Source organism: Pleurodeles waltl, chromosome 7 (genome assembly GCF_031143425.1).
Source record: "Pleurodeles waltl isolate 20211129_DDA chromosome 7, aPleWal1.hap1.20221129, whole genome shotgun sequence".
NCBI classification, from domain to species: Eukaryota; Metazoa; Chordata; class Amphibia; order Caudata; family Salamandridae; genus Pleurodeles; species Pleurodeles waltl.
In genome coordinates this window covers 1,134,340,273-1,134,361,869 of record NC_090446.1, presented here as the reverse complement: position 1 = coordinate 1,134,361,869, position 21,597 = coordinate 1,134,340,273, and the positions used below count along the sequence as shown (strand labels likewise).

The 21,597-nt window shown below is 44.0% G+C and overlaps 1 protein-coding gene across 5 annotated transcripts in view; it reads right to left on the bottom strand.

Moving 5' to 3' along the window:
* ITGB4 (integrin subunit beta 4) overlaps positions 1-21,597 on the bottom strand; it is a 330,473-nt gene that overhangs the window by 101,753 nt on the left and 207,123 nt on the right. For all 5 annotated transcript variants that reach the window (XM_069200167.1, XM_069200166.1, XM_069200168.1 and 2 more), the window contains exons 23-26: positions 20,998-21,021; positions 16,742-16,890; positions 14,999-15,178; positions 9,076-9,224 (exon numbers count right to left, since the gene is read on the bottom strand). In XM_069200167.1, the coding sequence (XP_069056268.1) occupies positions 9,076-9,224; positions 14,999-15,178; positions 16,742-16,890; positions 20,998-21,021 (502 nt within the window). The remainder of the gene's footprint in view (positions 1-9,075; positions 9,225-14,998; positions 15,179-16,741; positions 16,891-20,997; positions 21,022-21,597) is intronic.

Sequence of the window (21,597 nt, the reverse complement as noted above, 5' to 3'; positions counted from 1 at the left end):
TCCCTTACAAGCGAGTGGGAGAAGATAAATGAGTAAAACATTACCCCTTAAAAGAGGACAGAAGCAAATTGACAAAACCTGAATATGTTACTCTGCACAATAGTCTTTGAGATACATGTTTTTATTAAACTTCCTAGAAGAACTTCCACTGTTCTATCACTGCATTTCCCGGCTCTAGGGTCTGGGTCTACCACAGGCATTCACCTACTCCACAAACAACATTCTACTTAAATTCGAAATGCAATGATCTTCGGTTTTCACTGCATCCTCACACAATTTAACCACTTGCACGGGATTCGTGAACTTCACCTTACCCTTCAGTAAGCTAGGTAATCTCACTCTAACCAAGTAGACACTCACTTTGGTTACCTTTGCGGCCATCGTTTTATTAAACACTGTCGCTTCTCTGTGGTATAGGCTAGGGTTCTACCCATATTGACCATTCCAGGATTGGTCAGAATGCTTGCCTTCCTGTTCTTAAACAATTCAAAAGGTGTTTGCCCAGTTACCATATATGGTGTATGGCTCTGTAAGATGCAAATCTACGCCATAACTCTCCCCTCCAGTTCCTATCATAACACCTAGCCATGACAATAGCTTTCTTCAATACTTTACTGAATCCCGCTATTGCATCATTTGATTCAGGATGATAATCTGTCCATCAAGAAACTCATCTCCTTAGAAGTTAACTGCATGCTATAATCTGACAAGAAACAATCTGGAAAACCTTCCCTGTCAAAAATGTCATTTTGAAAATCGATAACCATTCTGGTCTCCACATTTGGTGAAATTTTGTACTCAGGCTAGAATGCACGTCCATAAGAGCCAATACATATACCGATCTGTTGCAAGTGCGTATAGGATTCATTATACCTAGTACAATCTCCTCTCATGGTCGTACAGGAAGTTCTCTCACTTTAATTGTTTGTGCTATCACCTTTATCTCTTTACAAGTTAACCTGCAAACCATACACTCAAGAACCTTTCTTTCTACTGTTTCGTCCAGACTCAGCCACAAGCAGTTCATAGGTAGCCTTTCCTTAGTTTTACTTTCACACGTATGTCCATCATGAGCCATATCCATCAATTTAGCATATGCAGACCCAAGTAGAATCAAACTTATGCCTCAGAACAATAAACAATTAGCTATTTCATCCCTGACCTACCAGTTTTTTTCTCCTCTTCAGAGCAATCTCTTGTCTCACTCCATCCTTTCTCCACCTTACTCATTATCCCTGGCATTATGGATTACTGCTCCAACTCTAACTTCCACTCCTCCTTTTTTACCTCACCATCTTCAAGTGCATAAGCCATGACATCCTCTTGCAACTGATTCTCCTCATACTCTGTCTATTTGTTCTTTACTCTTTGACATCAACCTCTATTAACAAGTTGCTAATTTGTTCATTGCAACTAGTATATATCACCCTACAAACTCAAGTTCCTGTAGGGACCCAACTTCTAATGCGAGCTGAGTCAAGACATTGTTCTTGAAATTGGCTTTTTAACTGGTTGAGGTCCATTCTTACGGAGGACCTGCACCCCCACCAAAGAATCTTCAATCTTTTGATAGCCCAGAACACAGTCAAAGCCTCCTGCTTCATGATTCAATAATTATTTCAGCCTTTTTCAATACCCTCAAAATGAATGTAATGATTCAATATCAGTCCCTACTCTCTGTAGTAGAGCTGCAACAATATCCTGTGTACTTGCTTGATTTATCAATGTACATTTGATTGAAGGTTCATCTCTGTGGACTTAAAGTAACTCTCTGGCTTTCTTTTACACCACAAAATGTGTTTTAATGACATTCATCCAGTTTGAACTTTGTGTCCTTCTTTAACAGTTTATATATATATATATTATGTCCTGGAAGCAAAATGTGCTATGTTTTCCCATAAAATTCTACCATGCTCGAGAATGAGGGAACTTCCTCTTTGTTTTCAGGTGGTGGCACTTGCTCAATTGTCTGCACCAGATCATCTACAGACCTTATACATTTTCACTAGTGAATTTGTGGTCCATGTAATGTATTTCACCTTGATAGAACTTGCATTCAGTCACCTTAAGATCAACCCACTCTCTTCCACTTTTCCCAGAATTCCTCAAAGTCATCTATCGTGTTTTTCAACATTTCTACCAAAAAATAGAATATCGCCTTGATATACCTTAACCCCATCTGACCTTCCAAACACACTTTCCATTATACTTTAAAAGACAGAAGAAGTAGAAATGAGGCCAAAGAGCATTCACAGGAACCTGCACATGCCACTTGCTGTGACAAATGCTGTTAAATCCTTTGATTTTAATGTGAAGGTAAATTAACCTGGTGGTATGCTTATAGTAAAAAGAGTGATGAAGACCCTGATCGTGCCCAAAACTGATATCCCCTCCATGATATTGGGCAAATTATATTTGTACATCACATTCTTATTTAGAGATCTCAAGTCTATGCACAAACCTCTCCCCCTTGTTTCCTAGCAACCACCACTGGTGCCAAACATTCAATACAACCAACCTTCTCAATATTGCCATTTCAATCAGCCTGTTAATTTATTTATCAACACCCTCTCTTATGGCATTCCTCTCACCTTAACTACCTCTGGTACAGCCTCTTGTTTCAATCTATTTTTGTGTAAATATCTTTTCAGGCATACCAACTCACTGCTGAATACTCCAGGGAATTATTATTCCACATCACCTTCAAGCTGGTTGACCTATAACACAGTCTGCACATCCTGAGTGTCTTTCGATCTTATGGGGTCGGTCAGGCGAAGAATTCATTAGTAATTTCAGATCATCCTGGTGAAACCAACTAATTACATTGTCTCCCATGTATGACACATACATTTCCCCCAAAATCATTCTCTCTTTAAACTCCACACTTCGTCCTGTGCACCAGCCTCCCAGGTTTGAATAATTTAATTCCACCCTTTAAGTTCTTCTTATACAATTTCTTTGGCACAATAGTTTAATTTTGCACCAAAATCAAAACAGCATCCTCAAAAGTTGACCTTCTATCTTCACCATATCCTATGGACCATCTTTCTTTCCTCCTAGCATCTGCAAACACAGCTTGTTCCACTTGTTGTTTTACATCACTGATTTTCCTCAAGCTTTTCTGTGTTTTGCACACTTTGGAATAATGCCCTCTTTTCCCACAGACCTTGCCTGGCACCCTGAAGGCTGGACACTCCTTGACATTGGCTGGATGACCTATCATTTCACAACTGTAATATCTCAAACCTGGTATTATACTATGACCTTTATATTTAGTTTTAACCAGGTGTAGGATTTCTCTATCATTCCCTCCATTGGTTTTCTTTATCAGCTCCACAAAGGCTAAACTATGTTTTATGCTCATTACCACTTTGACTTACAGCTGCTTGCAAGCTTCCTCAAGAGTTGTTATGAGGTCATCTACCAATTCCATCACTCCCTGATGCCTTTTACCGTAATGAAACCCTTGAAATATAATGCGCACCTTAGTCAAATAATGTAAATCCAATTCTTTATACAATTTTTTAATTTGTATTTGCCTCTTCGACATAAGATCAAGAAGATTCTGAAACATCTCCTGCTCATCTGGTCCTAAGCAATGTAATAATGAAGAGGATTTTCTCTCCACTGTTAAAAGTCATCCCACATACCCTGGTGTAAAGCCACAAAACCTTCATCCATTTTTCCCCCATTAAGGTTGGATTTCCATGTGTAGTGAAGAAAAATGGTGATGGTGTAACATTCTGCACAATCAAAATATAAATTTTGTACTGGCAACACAGAAGTAACTGCAGGCATAAAAATAACAACAAATACCAGCAGGCAACAGAAGACTCACTTTGTATACCACCAAAGAACTATGTAAAAATAGATTCTGAACTGACATACAGTACAGCTTAAACATAAAGAATGAAAAGTGCAGCTCAAATATTTTTAGGTATTCACCGTCCACTTATCTTCTTTTTTTTTTTGAGTCAGAAAATGTTAGTTCTCGATAAAAAAAAAACTTTGATTAACCACCCAAGGCAATTGTTGTATCCACCACAGAATACAAGATGAAAATAGAATTGGCACCTAAATTTCATTCTTCATCACAAATTCCACTTGAATGTTAGACTGGCACAAGGAATGTATTCAGTGCAGCTAGTAGTAAACTTTCTCTGTTGACTGAGGACCTTTCATCGCACTGCTCCCGGTGAAAACCCCTCCAAGTATCTTAGCGCCAGGGTTCAATACCCCAATCTGGCCTTGAGATAATCGAAGGTTGGTTTTGTTACCTGCTGTGATGTTGATACATCAGAATCCAAGGCTCACTTCAGCTATCACCATGACCCTACGCAGCATGCGTGAGGCAATGCCCATAGATCAGATATGGCGCATTGCAAAAGCAAACAGCAAACCAACTGTGATGTTGGCAAGTTGATTTCACACCGAGGGTCTGCTGAGGTTCACCAGACAGAGAAAAAGGGCCCAGCATGTGTCAGCTCCATCAGTAGAGCGCTCAATGGGAAAGACATACTTATTTTCTCCTTTTTCCTATCATCTTCAGACTCCCCAACAGCCATTCGACATTAGACGTTTTTAGAAATTAAAAAACGGCAACCCAGTAACCCTGGGACCTGGGCAATCCAATAATTCAAGTAAACAATGGTCCCTGTGGGGGAAGTGTAAACCTCAACTTCCTTGGTAATGATACATAACCATCCAAAGACTGGTCTTGATGAAGAAGGGACAATTTTATTTGTCTACCTATTATTATTAAAATCCAAAACAAAATTAAGCTTTTCATTTAAAGGCTTTAAAGGTAAAACGGTGCTCCCAATGTCACAACGGCACAGTGAAAGTGAAATAAGTGAGTATAAAGTGTGCGAATACCATACAATGTATGTGCATGAATACTGAAGGATGCAATGGTGGTTGATTCGCCCTCTGAAACACACTGATATGCTCCAAATCAAAGGAAAAACAATACGCTAGTATTATGTCAAATTTTCAACCCCATACAGTTATTAATAGAGAATCATCATCTGGACGAAGAAATAATGATGGGAAACACCTAAAAGATGGCACCCCAGAGGTGGTTGTCTATTGACACAATGTGAAAAAGATCCACCAAAACAGTCAGATTTGATCTGTGAAGGTTATTCAAAAGTCTAGTTAACGTGTGAAAACGCTCTGAAGCATGTAGTCTTGCCAATGATTGTATGCAAGGGACCAATCATGCATCAACAAAATTATTCTGTATAAGCAATGGCTCTTCTTAGTGGTTCCAGATTAATGTGTTGCACCGCCAGTGATCAGTGTGCTATAAGATAATGGCCCTCATTACATCCCGGGCAGTCGGTGGAGAAATGGCGGTAATACCGCCAACAGGCCGGCGGAAAACAAAATGGCATTACAAGCCTGGCGGTGACCGCCATGCTAAACCGCCACTTCTCCACTCTGACTGCCAGGGTGGTAACGACCGCTGGGCTGGAGATTTCGGTCTCCAGACCAGCGGCTGTCACTACACCACCGGCGGTATCAAGACCCCACATACCGCCATGGATTTCATGGGGTTCTGTACTGCCACAAAATCCATGGCGGTAGGCAGTATCAGTGCCAGGGAATTTCTTCCCTGGCACTAATAGGGGTCTCGCCCACCTCCTAAGTCCTCCCCCCACACCTACGACCCCTCTGCCACCCCCCAAAGGTGGCAGGACCCGCCTCGCCATCCCCCCAACATCGACACACACACCCCCTACACGCACACATACACTACAACTACAAATACCCGCACATACAGACATTCCAACAGACACACACACAGACATACACGCACACATACTCACAGACATACACGCACACATACAGACATACAGACAGACACGCACACATTTTCAAAACACACAACACCCCCCCTCCTGCATACATGCACTCACACACACTCTCTACACACTCACACGCACACCCCCATGCACGCAAACAACACACAATACCCCCCCACCCACCTTCCCTAACGGATGATCACCTTACCTGGTCCGGTGATCCTTCAGGAGGGAACGAGATCCATGGGGGCTGCTCCACCGCCAGCTACCCGTCACCAGAACACCGCCACACCGAATCCTGGGACGTGATTCGGTGGGTGGAGTTCTGAAGACGTGGTGGTGGAGGTGGAGCAGCCTCCACTTCCCCGCCGACCGCCAGTATGGCTGCTGGTGGCTCTCCGTACGAAAAAAGGACAGAGGGCTGCCAGCAGTCATAATACGCTGTGCGGAAAACTGCCTGCACTGGCGGTCTTCAGCACGGTGGTACCTTGGCGGTTTTGCAAAAAGCGGCAAGTTAAAATGAGGGCCAGTGTGTCTCTGGAATGGAAAACCCAATTAATGCATTAATGTCCCCAACTTCCCCACAAACACTGTCAGATAACGGTGAGTCTGAGCGCCGTACACACATCTATCGTGCAGGGTTGGTATTCTAAGTACTTTCCTCTGTTCAAGAAACCCAATATTACTACTCCGCTCTAGTATGCAACTGCACTGTACCTTCAGAACCACAACCAGGTACCAAATGCTAATCTTCACCTCTTCTTTCAGACAGCCTCCCTGATCAACACCCTGATAATGAGTAAATGTGACAACCCTAAAGGCCTTGTAGTCAGAATTCTACACTGTTCACACCTCCACAGACAGACTAATTAGGATTTTGCTATCCAGACCCTTTATAACCTCACAAGACACACATCTCAACCGACAGATACTGAAGCTTGAACATGGAGTTCCTACATTACCTGAATACCCCATCCCATCCTTGCTAGGCTAACTCTCTCCCTGGCCCTCCACCTAAGCCCTCTTCCACTAAGTCCTACATCGGACTATGTCCTGTACACTTCCTCATTGGCCATACCCAAGCGACATACTACTATCTCCAATCTGTACAACTCCACCAGAGCTGGCAGTCTGCCACAGAGAGGGCCCTGGACCACCACCATCTATCCTTGGCATTCAGAACTGTCAGCAACCCTTCCCCTCATTAGCGCCCCTGATTCTTGGTCACTACATTTCCTCACCAAATGGAGCAACTAACATCTACTAGTGAGGACCGAATCACACTATGCATCTTCTAGATTCAGATTCTTTAACTGACTTAGATTCCTCAGTAGATGCCCTTTGAGGCAAAATGTGGCACATGCTCCCTCTCTCTGTTCAAAGCTGTCCTCTAGCCTCATCTGCGTCGCCTCGAGGATCAAGAAGGCTCAAATTCAAATCTACTAATTCCAACTCTTTTCTGGCCACCATCATGCTGGAGAGCTCTAGCACTTCTTGTAAATGCCTGTCCCATTCTTAACTACGATTAGTTACAGGTCCTTATACACACTGAAGTAACTCTCTGAACAGACCGACTGTGGAAGAGAGTGGCAATGTCTGGAGAGTGACTGTCTGCGGAGGGCAGTGACTTTAGAAAGCAGGTAATGTCTACGGGGAGGGATCAGACTTAATGGAAAGAAATGACTAGCTATTGAGACAAGTGCTTGTGGAGAGAAACGACTGTCTGTGGAGAGAAGTGGGCCGGATGACTGCACAAATATGTATAAGTGACCGTGTGTGCAGAGCACTGACAGTTCATGGAAGGGAGTGACTGAATATACAGGGGAGTGACTGAAGAGCTGTGGAAATTAATGACTGTAAAGATCCCTCTCTCTCTCTCTCTAAGAGGGTGACTGTGAGTGAATACCCGCACAGGGGCGTCTTCACCCCCATGCTTTAACAGATACAGCGGGGTGAGGATTTTGATGGGCCTCTCCTGTCTGCAACTCGGCAGACAAAGGCTCATAATTAACGCAAGATTAAAGGTGAGTGAAGGAAAGGCTGGATGAATGAATAGATGGATAGATGGGTGTGTGTGTGTGTGTGTGTGTGTGTGTGTGTGTGTGAGTGAAATTGTAGATGGGGTGGACGGACAGATGCATGGATGAATGAGTGAAAGGATGGATCTAAGGATGGATGAGTGAAAGGAAGGATGAATGAATGGATGGATGTGTGAAAGGATGGATGGCTGATTAGAAAAAGGAAGGATGAGTGAGTGAGTGAGTGAGTAGAAGGATGCGTAAGCCACAGGGCAAATGGATGAATGAATGGATGGGTTGAAATGATGGATGGATATATGAGTGAAAGAATGGATGATGAGTGGAAGGATGCACGAATGAATGAAGGAAAAGGAGAATAGATGGATTGCTGGATGAAAGGTTAGATAGATGGATGAGTAAAAGGGTGAATGGATGGATTAGTGAGTGAAAGGATGGATGGATGGATGAGAGAAAAGGCAAATGCATGGATGGGTGGAGCAATGGGCGAGTGAAAAGGTGGATGGATAGATGCATGGATGAATGAATGAAAGGATGGATGTAGCGATGGATGAATGAAAGGGAGGATGGATGGGTGAAAGGGTGAATGGATGGAGGAGTGTAAGGGTGGATCGATGGATGAGTGAAAGAGTGGATGGATGAGTGAATCCAAGGATGCATGGATGCGTGAAAGGATGACTGGATGAAAGGGGGAGTGGATGACTGAAAGGATGGATGACTGAGTGAAAGGATGGATAGGTTTGAAAATAGATGGGTAGGTTTGGTTATGGAAAGGCAGATGGATGGACGGAATGGTGACAGACTGAATGTTGGATGAAAGATTGCATTGATGACTGTATGTAATGGTGGATATCAGCGAGTGGATGGAAGGGTGAAAAGATGAATGGGTAGATGCTTGGAAGGAAGAGACAAACAAGCTCTTCTGGGGAAGGTCGCAGTGACTTGCTTTGCTTGCTTGCTGCCTTAAGAGAATTGGTTTAAAGTGAGAGGTATTGTAATTGTCTAGCTCCTCCCTTGTACCTGCAGATATGGGTAGCTGTCTGAAAGGGGGAGTGACGGCCTGTGATGCAGAGTGACTGCAGAAAGGAGTCACTGTCTGCAGCGAAGAGTGACTTGCTGGAGGGGGAGCACCGGTGGGTAACAGTAACTAACCCACGTCCTGCCTCACGTGAGGCAGACTCCTCTGCTGGTGACTCTTCCTCGGTCCAGTGATGGGAACCCATCGGTCTCACCTTTCCATCCTTGGCGGTAAGGTCGCGGGTCCGGTATGTGACCTGTGAACGCCCATTCTCTGTAATCTCCCGCATCACTGGGATTTTCACCGTTTTGTCCAGGCGGCTGTAGGTGTAGGACGGCTGCAGGAAGGTGATGATACTTTTGGCTGAAAAAAGAACCACATGTCACTGGCAGTAATGGACAGGAGGAACATTTTTATGTACAGCAGCCTCTATGTAATACCGACATTTCACGTACAGCAGCTCGCATGTAACATGGCCTGGTCTGGTGCTCAACAGAGAATTGTCAATTGCAATCCAAGAAAGCCTTCACACCAGATCTTGGTTTGGTCCTTGGCACAACAATAAAAAATTCAGAGATCAAAAACTTAATCTGCAAAAAATTAAAACAACATATAATGGCCCTGGATGATTCTCATGAGGTAACAGCAGCTTGTACCACCCACTCTTCCTCGAATGCCACCACCTACTAACCACCATGCTACTACAAATGTGACAACTTGGATTATACGAGACCATCCAAAGCTTTAACAATGGCGTGGATGCTCTGACAATATTATTTTTAATGTAGATTGAACTTTTAAACACTCAGTGAATATTCTTTGTTTAAAAATAGAAATACAAGGCCACCTTGTTGAGAATCGTCATAATATGAGGCAGGTTTACGACGTAAGTGTTGATGCTAAGCACCGGCAACAATGGAACAAACACCTGCTCGGGGTCTCCTTGACTCCACCTCAACCGTTCAGGGGCTCTTCCAGGCAGCAGCATGCTAACCGCCAACCAACCTCCTGCCAGCACGCACTAGGACCGATATTTATACTTTTTGATGCTGAACTGCGCTAACGCAGTTCAGTGTCAAAAAGTTTACCGCTGGCTAGCGCCATACCAAGGCACCAACCGGACATCATATTTATGGTATGACACTAGCCGCCAGTAAGTCCCGGCTAGCATCATAGAAAAGGATGCTAGCCGGGTGGGAGATGCGTAGGGGGAACAAGGGGTTTAGCGTCAGAGGATGACGCTAGTATGGGCAGAGGCAAAAAAATGCCTCTGCCCAGACTAGCGTCATTTTCTGACATTGAAACCCCATGGACATGACTCCTGTCTCAGTTAAGACAGGAGTCATGCCCCCCAGCCCTAGGGCCATGCCCAGGGGACTTGTGTCCCCTGGGCATGGCCATTGGGCCCAGTGCCATGTAGGGGGGCCCAAGTTAGGTCCCCTCCTGTGGCACTTTGAAATAAAAACCGTACCCATACGTATTTCTACCTACCTGGGATGGTGTCCCCCATCCTTAGGTGTCTTCCTGGTGTCGGTGGGGGTGGGTGAGGGTGTCCCTGGGGCCAGGGAAGGGAACCTGTGGGCTCTTTCCATGGTCTCTAATAATGGAAAAAGGCCCACAGGTCCCCTAACGCCTGCCCCGACCCAGGCGTTAAATAGTTGTGCTAAGCAAGCTTAAAGGCTGTTAAAAAATACTTAAAATACTTGGAAAATGTTTGGAGAAATTTGTAAACAAGAGACTATTCACCTCAGTGAAAAGAATCTACTCGAGGAGCAGGCACAGATGAAAACCAAGAGTTTGTATTAAGAACTAATAAGAATGCTGTTGTGGACACAGTCTCAAATGTTCAATGTGTTTCTTCCGATTTTCCAATTCTAGAAAACAGGCTCTTTCCCTGAAATAATATTGTGTGTCTGGCATTTCGTATTGGTCAGACCAGGTACACTGTAGGCTGGGAGCTGAGCTCCTTACAGCTCCCACAGAATATCATCAAAACACTGTTTAATATGTGTTCACACCAACTGTAATGGGCAGACCTAGCACTGTTTTTAACACATGGATCTTTATAAAATAGTCGGTTGGTGAGCTAAGAGCTAGTATGTCATGTATACTGCATTGGTCTGCTCCACATTTCACATTAAATGGACCAGACTATAAACCTCATTACGAGTGTGGTGGTCTTAAGACCGCCACACTCGCAGTGGCGATCCTACCACCGCAAACCTGATGGTAAAGACCACCGCATTACGAGTTTGGCGGTTTGGCCGAAGCCAAACAGCCACAACACCGTCAGTCCCACCGGTGTGGTTGAGCTCCTCCGGCTTTTTGCGGTGGTTGCCCCACCACAAAAATCCTGGAGGTAATGCACCCAGCGACAGAAATCCCCATTCCTGTCGCTGGCACACGCACGCCCACCTGTCCACACCCTTGCAAACACCCCGTACTCGACCGCACGCATACATACAAACACACCCACCCGACCACATGCAAACATACAAACAACCCTACCCAATCGCACGTAAACAACCCCACCCGACCGCATGGTGATCATCCGGGAGTGGTTGGGTGTCAGCGTTTCCACCACCAGTACTGCACTGCCATGCAGGAACCGCTGTGCCATATTACATCTCGTCGGCGGGCAGAGTCCTTTTGGCGTGGCAGTGCTGGCGATGGAACTGCCTCTCACCTGCCATCGGTCAGGCCGATGGTGTCGGATTTCCGCCCTCAAATGGGCAGAAATCCTTGGGTGATTTCAAATACGGCGGTCTTCGGACCACCAACACTGGCGGTCTTTCCAAAAGACCGCCAAAGTCGTAATGAGCGCCTAAGTCTGCAATGCATACACAATTCACGTTTTAAAAGGGACTATCCATTTGAGACTGGAAGACTCCTGATTACGTATATAATGGATCAGTTTGTCCCTGACTTACTGCTGAGTTTGAGTTGATGGTTTCCGGTGTGGGGCACCAGCACTTATTTTTCTGTCTCAACCATTTACTGTGAGCAAAAGACTCATATGGGAAAGACGGCGGAGGAGAAAAACAAAAAAGCTTCGCAAAGGGAGAAAGCAGAAAACTGCAAGAGTGAGCTGAAGGGGTAAGGGGTGGTTGTAAATGGATTAGAGAGGCCCGAGATGGCTTCAGGATTACACTGCCTCAGTATTCCGTCCTTGCATATTTAAAAGCAGCAGTTTTAGATGAGAGCTTTGGGCACCGGCTCGGTTTTATTGACAAGTTAAGCACTGCCCTGACTTACTGGATCAGACCAGCGGCATCGGAGGTAAAGATGATCAGCACAGTTCAATGACAGGGATTTTCATTCTATTCAGAAGGCCATTTAGTGCTTCTTTAAAAGTTTTGGTCGTGGAATCACCTTGGAGGTCACAGTCTCCAAGAAAGATATTTAAATATTGGTATTTCCAGAGTGTAACCGTAGCTCAAGAGCAACACAGTGTAGTACATTATGGTGGGTGTTGACAGATAAAACAAGACTGTGCACATCAAGTGGGATTTACATCTTCTGACTTAAGCAATTGCATAACATTTCAAATATTTAAAATTGCATTTTACATATTCATATATTTTAGGCACAGTAAGATTAAGGGAATGATTTAGAGTGTGGTGGAAAGGGTACTTCATTGTGGGTCTGATGGATTACCTTGTTGGCCAAATTCTTAGTCTGTTCTCCTCATTTACAGTGAGCTTTCGATTGGTGGAGTTCTTGTTGGCTCTGTCGACGGAAAGTTGACTTCAACAGCCTGATAGAATATGGGCTGTCAGAGCAAATCCAACACAAGGTACACTCTATTTATAGCAGATGGTATGTTGTTGTTTTCTGTCTCTCACCACCAGGAGGGACAAAAAAGACCAACAATGGCCCAGATTATTTGTTTTTGCTTTTCAGAAACAAACTTTCAAAGTGGAAGTGTATTTCTGAAAACTTCAAAACCGATAGTGACTGTGCATCAAACCTTTTGTTTATTGAAGGGAACCACTGTGACAGACATTATTTTTAAGGTACAGAGGTGACCGTTGGGCCAGTGGTTATTTCTAAATTTGATGGATGCAGTACTGCCCCGAAGGGGAACTTCATGTCCTCTGCTATTCCTGTACGCAGTACTCATTCCACCAAACATTAAATCAGGGCCTAGGTTAATTTTCCAGAATCACACCATTTTCTGTCAAGTTTGATGTTCGGATTCAAACCCATGTACTCAATTAGTCACTAGATCACATCTCCTCCCTATACATGGAGTAACTAATGCATGAGGTGGTGCTGATGTGATTTCTTCTATGAAGGTTTGGCTGGAATTGGAGATCTGTAGATGAAATTGAAAGTGATGGTCTGAGAGGTTGAGAGGGTAATTTGTATCATGGGAAGCTCTGTGGCAGCTCCAATTCTGTGGAAATGGAGAACCCAATTATGTGTCTGAGCAAACTTATGCGACAAGAAAAGGCAATTGTGCAGTACTTTGAGGCTCATTTTGTGACATTCTTATGTCACTATTTTTACATTTTATCAACTGATTCAAAATGAACCCCAACAATAATAAAAGTATAAATGTTTCTTAAGCAAAAACAAAATACACATTCAGCAAGTCGCTGCCAAAATGTTATTCACTGAAAGTAAGATTATTTTTCTTGCATTGAGGCACGGAAACACCAGTTTAATTAATAACGTCTTTTCAATTTCTAGCGTACACTAGTTAGTGTAAAACATTCAATGTTCTATTTAGAAACAGGCCAACATCTACACACTTCCTGTAATAAAGGGTACACCTCCTTTATCCAGCTCATCCCAGCGATGATTTAAGACTGGTCCTTAGTCTTGGATTTAATGTGTAGTCATACTGCAAATCTTCTGAAAGTGCCTTTTAACATTATGAAATATCACAACAACACATTATTGTACATTACCTAAATGTTATGTGTTTCACTAAGAGGGACTACAAGATACAATGCATTAAACCTTAAAAATAGGTGTTCTGTGAGGCAAAAAGATGCAGGTGAGAAGGCCTAGGAAAGAAGGTACAGAAGAAAAGGCATGTAGAAGTGTCACAGGTTTGAGAAGTGAAAGGATACAGGCAAGAAGGTGACGGGAGAAGGCACAAGTGAAAAGCACTGGTGCCAATGTACACGCATGGAGGCACAAGTAATAAGGTGCAGGTTATGTTACTGGATATCCGTCTAGCACAGCATTCACCAATTACTTGGCCTCTTGGCCCTTGGTGCAGGCATCATTCTGGAGTTGCGAATCACCCAATTGAACACCTTCACTTTAGAATTCCATCCACCAGCCACACTGATGTGGTGTGTATATGGTTTGGAAGATGTGCGTTATTCTCATAGAGGTATTCTGTAAAAGGGGACAGTGGGCCTTCCAGCCTAACCTGTTTGAATGTTGAGTTGTTTTTCAATATGGTTTGTAGTGAATGTCTTGAGGCATCTAACCTGTGCCAACTATGGTAGTGCTGTCAGAGCGGTTAATGACAGCACAGTTTATCTCTCAGGACAGCCTGGCACAGAATAAACTTAACAATGGACTGTGACATTCTCTGTTGGGGATAAGCAATGCAGGTTCCACGGACCAGTCTGTCTCAGTTTACAAGTCTTCACAATTCAACATTAATGGCACCAGCTTGCTTTACAAATGCACACAGAAGCATCAAGTAAGGTAGGTTCCACTGCAAGCATTGTAGCCTCTCATTTTGTAATTCTTACCTTGATTGTTTTTTTCACTCTGTAGTGCTGTCTCACCAGGACTATTGTGCTCAGGTGATAGTAAGGTGTGACCTAGAATACTGAAACTATTGTGTTGTGTCTCACCTTGAGCACTACATTCACTCAATAGTGAAGTCTCAGCTGGAGTATGGTGTTCACTCATTTGTGAGGTCTTACCTAGAGCACTAGCGTCAATCATTAATGAAGTCTTGCTTATAATATTAGGCCCACTTCTTAGAAAGGTCCCAACAAGAGTAATGTATTCACTCATCAGTTAGACTACAGATGGAGCTTTCTGAGATCGCACTATTGTGGCTTCACCTGGAGAATCTCACCTCTAGTAGTGTATCCTACCTTGTTAGCTTAAATTCCACCCTCCCTCTCCCATCAATCACCACCACCACCACCACCGCCCACCTTGCTCTTTGATGATTGTGATATTCACAATTTTGCGCCCGATTCCTGCAATCCCGACAGGAACACTCATGGCCTCCACCAGCAGCTGCTTCTCATCATCATCCTCGTCCCGAATGAAGAGGGGCACCCGAACATCCACAGACTCCACGCCTTCTTGAAACTCCACCATCCCATGGGCATCTAGAGACAGAGAGTGAAAGATTGTGGGTGAAGATGAAGAAAGATGCGGCATGATGTAGCAATGGGGATGGCCAGAAGTCATGGTGTAGCGGACATGAGGTGTCAGTGCAGAGTGGCGGATGTGATGGTGTACGTTCTGGAAAATAAATGTGACAGGTTACAGGTAAAGACTCAGGAAGTATAGCATGAGCGGGGTGGCAGATGGGATGGTGTGTGTTTTGGAAGGTAAAGGTGACAGGTCATAGGTGACAACGTGGGAAGCTATGATGTGTCAACGCAGGGGCAGCAGATGCAACGGTGTGTTTCTGGAAGGTAATGGTGAGCGGTCACAGGTGGACAGGTTGATGATCAAAGCTCAGAGACAGATGATCAAATGACGTCTGCATTAGGATAACAAGGATATAAGGAACAAGGTAGATCATGAAAGGCCAGAGTTGAGGGGTAAGAAGATGATATGTTACAAGTGAATTGGTGGAGGTAAATGCCTCGTCAACTAAATGCTTTTGTAGGGTATAAAAGGCTAAACAATGACAGGCCAGAGGGCAGGTGAGAGTTTATAACACCAGAGGCAATTATCTGGTGTGTGTTAAAACTAGAGGCACAGCACTTATGTCAAATATCGGTGACCAGAGAAGATGTAACCTGCCAGATGTGAGATGCGTGAAGGGACGATGGTTGAGATACATGTATTATAGGTCAGCTGTGAATGGAACGTGTGAACGATCTGAGGCAGGGCACATGTGAAGGGTCTGCAGAGAGATCAACAAAGTAATGTGTTACGAAAGGGTTTCCGCAACATGAAGAAAGCAAAAGTGGTTTAATTCAAGTAATCCAAATGAGCTTGCAACCAGAGCGAATGGTCTTGACTGAAGCTCAGCACCGCACATCTTGACCACTTGAAGCTCCAGAACATGAAAGCACAGTCAAAAGATGACAAATAAGCTAAGGATACAAAGGTACGCATACATACAGCTCAAGGAAGGGTACAAGTTAAAATAAAATACACCTTACAGAATGATCTGGGCTGTGAGAATGTGTTGAAATCCACGGGTGAGTGGAACGTGTGAGAGGTCAGAGGCAAGGGGAACAGGTTAAATGTCAGCAAAGACATTAATATGTGAAAGGTTGATGGTGGGATAAATGTGTTAATGGTCAAAGGTAAATGGGATGTGTGATAGGTAAAATGATCATAGACATATTAAAGTTGGACATTGGGGTGAACATGCAAAAGATGAGAGGCCTGGGGTAAAGTTAAGAGGCGCAAGATGTTGAAAGTCAGGTTGAGTGGAATGTGTGAAAGGTAAGAGGTTGGTAGCATGTGTTAAATTCCATCAGTGAGATGTTCACATTTAATGTAAGTGGTTAGATGAATGTGTTTAAGTTCAGGGTCAGTGGAAAGTCAAAAAGGTCAGAGGAAAGTTAATTAGGTAGCTGTCAGTAGCGAGATGAAGGTGTTGAAAGTCAGAGTTGAGATAAATCTTTGAAAGGTCAGAGGCGGCGGGGGAATACATATTCTTGCCAGGTTTTCAGTCCTCCTCATGGTTTGAGAGATCTTTTGCCTACCTCGGTCAGAGGTCACGGTGTAGTATCCTGGGGCCACCTTCAGGTCGTTGAAGGTCTCCTGAGAGACATGCTTCTCGGTCACCTTCAGAATGTCGGGCTGGGCAGAGCGAGGGGCGAGTAGCACGGTGTCCACAATGGTGTGATCCTGCCTGGAAGAGACAAGCAGCACCTGTTTGTACACCTGAAGGACTCTAAGGATTTATGAAGAGAACTTCAGTGCCCAGAAAGTGGGCAATGCAACAGTGAAGACCTCAAGACCTGGCTTTTTCATTGATCAGCATCCACCCCCCTGACCGCGCCTTGAGAACCCACAGGTGATAAGCAGCGCTCTACAAATTGCTGATTGATTGATTGAGTGTGGAATATTATGAGGGGGCGGGTTGGTCACAGCACACACTGATTATATGGTCTGTTTAAGAACAGTTCCTAGTGCTTCTGGAAATTCCCCCACTGCTATTGGATGATAGAAAACATACAACAAACAGGAGGAGGGCTGTGATGGTGTGTCTCCTGAGACGAACAACATTGAACATAAGTGCACTTCACATAGAGCCTTGGGTATTGAACAAACCATCTTGGCATTCAATGATGATATCCACAGGAACAATAAACATATCATACAGACTATACCCCCTACACACACACACACACACACACACACACACACAAGAAATATAACTATACCCATATAGCTGCAACGCAATGCAGCATCAACAACATACGATCCTCACCCAACTCTACCCTATCTGCAATGGAGCCATAAGAAGATCCTCGGTGAAACATACCACACCCACTGGTGTAATACATTTCTGTAGCTGGATAACTGATGAACTATGCTAATCAACAGCATGAAAACTTAAGACTAGGCAACAGACAACCTTTCAACCTCATGGTACGAGTCAAGCAGCAAAATGCTAGGGTGTGCACACACGCACACACACATACCTACACCTATGCATCCAATTCACCATGTTTAAACAACATACTGAGCAGTGCAGTCTGCTCTTTACTGACACACACCCAGTGACCCCAGACCATCATGACTCAAGAAAATGAGAAGCCCCACAACCAGGTGGAATAGACGCACAGTTCTGACTGTGCCACAAGAGCAGACACATGGTAGATGTATGCTATAAAAATGCTGATAGCATAACATCGAGCCAAATCTCGATGTCAGAACAGAAATACTACCTCTCCCAAAGCTGGTAAGAAGTGTGCACTACTGACACAAGTTCTCAGCAACATATGGTGGCATTGCCACACAGTCAATCACAATATGCGTCTTCTCACACACTGACTCAGGCGATAAATACCCTGTTATGGAGTATACTGCTAGGTCACATTCCCCATAGTAGACTATCAAAGCACCAACAGGGATTTTTAATGACATTGACTGTTTTCACATAGATTGCACCCAAATGGTGCCATCCAGGCCACAAAGATGACTTGGAAAATCACTGTGCAGATGACATGTGAGTCTAATCTGAGCTTCGCTGCATGATAGCCTGGCCTCAGCATGAAGCTGTAGACCATAGCAGTAGCAGAGCTCCAGCCATCATCACGCTCTGGTAAAGTTGCTCTTTTAAGGATCATCACTTTTATAAGAGTTGGTCAGGATCAGTTCCTCGCGCACAGTAGCAGCCTTTGGGATGCAAGTGGCATGGAGTCTATAAAAATCTGGTCACAATTAGAAGTACAGCATCCACTTTGGGCATAGCCCATTCATCACGTAAACATACATATGATCCCATCTGCTTCTCAAAGATTAATGCATCACATGGAATGGTCAGAGGCTTGTAAGTGTATGAGATATATCAGCTTCTACTGCGGGAGGTAATACCATGAGAACACCAATCCGCCTGTTAGCACACATAGCATAACAATGCCCACAATGAGTAAATGACACCGCAAGCCTTGCTTATCCCACAGCATGCCTCAGCACAGATGTACATGTTCAGCCATGGATTAACTGTTGATACTGCATCACTTGCATGTTCAATTTCTCTGTTCTTGCAATAGTGGATATCCATTTCTAGTGTAGCTAGTGACCACTTTATCGAATTTTCAACAGCACAAAAGATGCACATTCAGCAACACCCTTCTCGGAGCACAAACACACACCACTGAATGTTCATTTGGTTTATTAAAGCCAGGTTTTTGTGCCTCAAGAGTAGTTGATGTGCATGTGTCAGGAAGTGTGCATGCATGTCATAATACAGAAAGTGGGGGATATGTTGAGGGAGTGATAGATACAAAGAATGAGGGATATGTTAGGGGTGTGAAAGATAGGAACTGAGTGGGATATTCAGGGAGGATTGGATAGGTACAAAGGTAAGTGACAGAAATGCATCATAGAAAATGTAAATCGGGAGCATTCAAGACAGTTATGTGTGTTTACAGTGCATGCGATTACCACAACATGCATGTACTACAATGTGTTGCGTTACATCATAAACCTTTACAATGCATTTTCTGTGGTGTAAAATATAAAATGTGTGTGTGTGTGTGTGTGTGTATATATATATATATATATACATACACATATATACACACACACACACATATACATATATATCACATATATATATATATTTATATACATACATATACTTTATATGGAACACTCTACAACACCATCAACACCCGACACTCTAGAGTGTATATATATATAAAGGAGATACTTTCCACCTTTGTGTCTGGACAAAGCTATGCCTCTCTGATGAGCTGTAGTTAGAGGGAAACACATGTATCTGGGACTGCTTTTATTAATTTGAGGTTGATTTGGATGGTATTTTACCAATCCAAATCTGTAATCCTGCGCCTCTACATGGATATCACTAGCTAAACCTAACCTTACAGACTTTGCTGCAAAAAAGCCACAGGACTTTGTCACTGTTGTAGCTTGGCCTATGCCTAAAAACTCTACTAGAAAAAAAGGCATTTGAGGTCAGCAGTTTTCGAGTGTCAGATGTTGGTATTGTTATATAGTGTTAAATATAAAGGAGCTGCTCTCTACAAAAACTTAGAAACTACCCTTTTTTCCTTTTTTGTGTGTATGTATGTATGTATATATCTATACACACACACACATATACATATATAGTATATATATATATATGTGTGTGTGTGTATGTATTTAAGACAGAAGTGACTCAAACAGATGGACTCACCAAAGATTAAAAATATATTTCCATTACAATGTTTCGGCTGTCTGTCTTTCTCAGGTAGTACAAGATGGTTTGCTCAGTTTCTACACAGCTGACTTGTGCCTTAAGGTGACTATAACTCGAGCCGCCGCCATGCACAGTTGTCTCATCAATAATTTCACTATAAATGCTGCAGTGATATTATCGATGATGTGATAGAGCATGTCATGAGTAATGTAATATGTGAGGTAATTAGCAGTGCATGGCCAGGGAGCAAGTTATAGTTACCTTAGGGCATGACTTATAGTTACTTGAGATAACTATAACTGGTTAATTTCTATGGAGTTTAGAGTTTAAAACGTTACACTCTTACTGAAAATTTCACCTAACTACAATGTTATTTTAACTTTAATTTTTTCAGTGAATTTCTTGGGTATTTTTAACGTAAAGCAATCCAACCCACCGTGGCACAACCTCCCGCATGCAGCCAACTCAACACTGCACCCCTCCTTTGGCCCTGTGTAGTGGGGGTTGAGCATAAGGCCAACCACCAAGCCAATCTCACACTGCACACAGTCTTTGGTGGTGCGCTGTTTGTGGCTGACCACAGGACCTGGCCCTCAAGACTTCATCCCCCAGGGCCTGGCATGATAGTCAAGGCGAATGGGGCATGCTGACCTTCTCCCGGGACCTTGCAACATTATCAGTGTGAGGAAGGCACACGACACCCCTCCCCTAGCCGATTTTGGCACTGGAGACCCCATTCCATGGGCCATAGCTTTATTGTTAAAGGGAGAGGGGCACACTGCCCACCTCCCCAGGATGTTATCGACCCAGGGACCCCATCCTCTGGGGCCTGGGGTGATTTTGAGGGGGGAAGATAGTCCCCATCCCTGGGCTTGTTTTGGCCCTGGGGACCCCAACCCCCAGCATTATCATCCCCCAGGACCCGGAGTTCATATTTAGGGGAGGGGGCATATAGCCCCCCCCACCTCACTGGGCCGAGCAAGGGTGAGCGATGGACATGAGAGAGAAAGGAGTACAGAAGAAAGGAAGGGAGGACAGTGAGCGACCGTGAACGGGAGATATACAGACAGGTTGGACACTCACCTCTTCCCAGCGTTGGGCTGCAACCTGCGAAGGAAACAGAGAGAATTATATTTTGTCCATGGAGCTGTCTGTGGCTCTTAAAGCATAATAGAGATCTATCAAAATGCAGAGGACCCCTAACAACCCTGCTAGGATACAACTGTGGCCTTTCACAGATGTTCAGTTTTATGTTTGTGAGGTGTGCATCTGTAGGAGAAGACAGTGAGATGCTAAGCTGGTGAAGATGGAAGTGAGGTCTTTTGTTGCTAGACAGTGCCAGGAGGTGATCAACTTCAGAGGAGAGGATGGGGAGGTGCTGAGCTGCAGTGGAAGGTGTTGAGGTATAGTGTGGCAAGACAGCGTGATAAGATCCTAAAGTGCAGGAGAGGATGGTGGGGTACTGGGGCGTAGGAGAGGGTGATGAGATGCAGGGTTGTGAGAAGCAGAGCTGCATTAGAGCATGATTAGGTGCTAAACTGCATGAGAAGGTGTTGAGGTGCTGAGCTACAGAAGAGAGTGTTGGTGTGCTGAGCTGCACGGGGAAGTGGTGAGGGGCTCAGCTGCAGGAGGCAATGGTGAGGTACAGAACTGCAGGAAAGGCCTGTGAGGTGTTGAGATGCA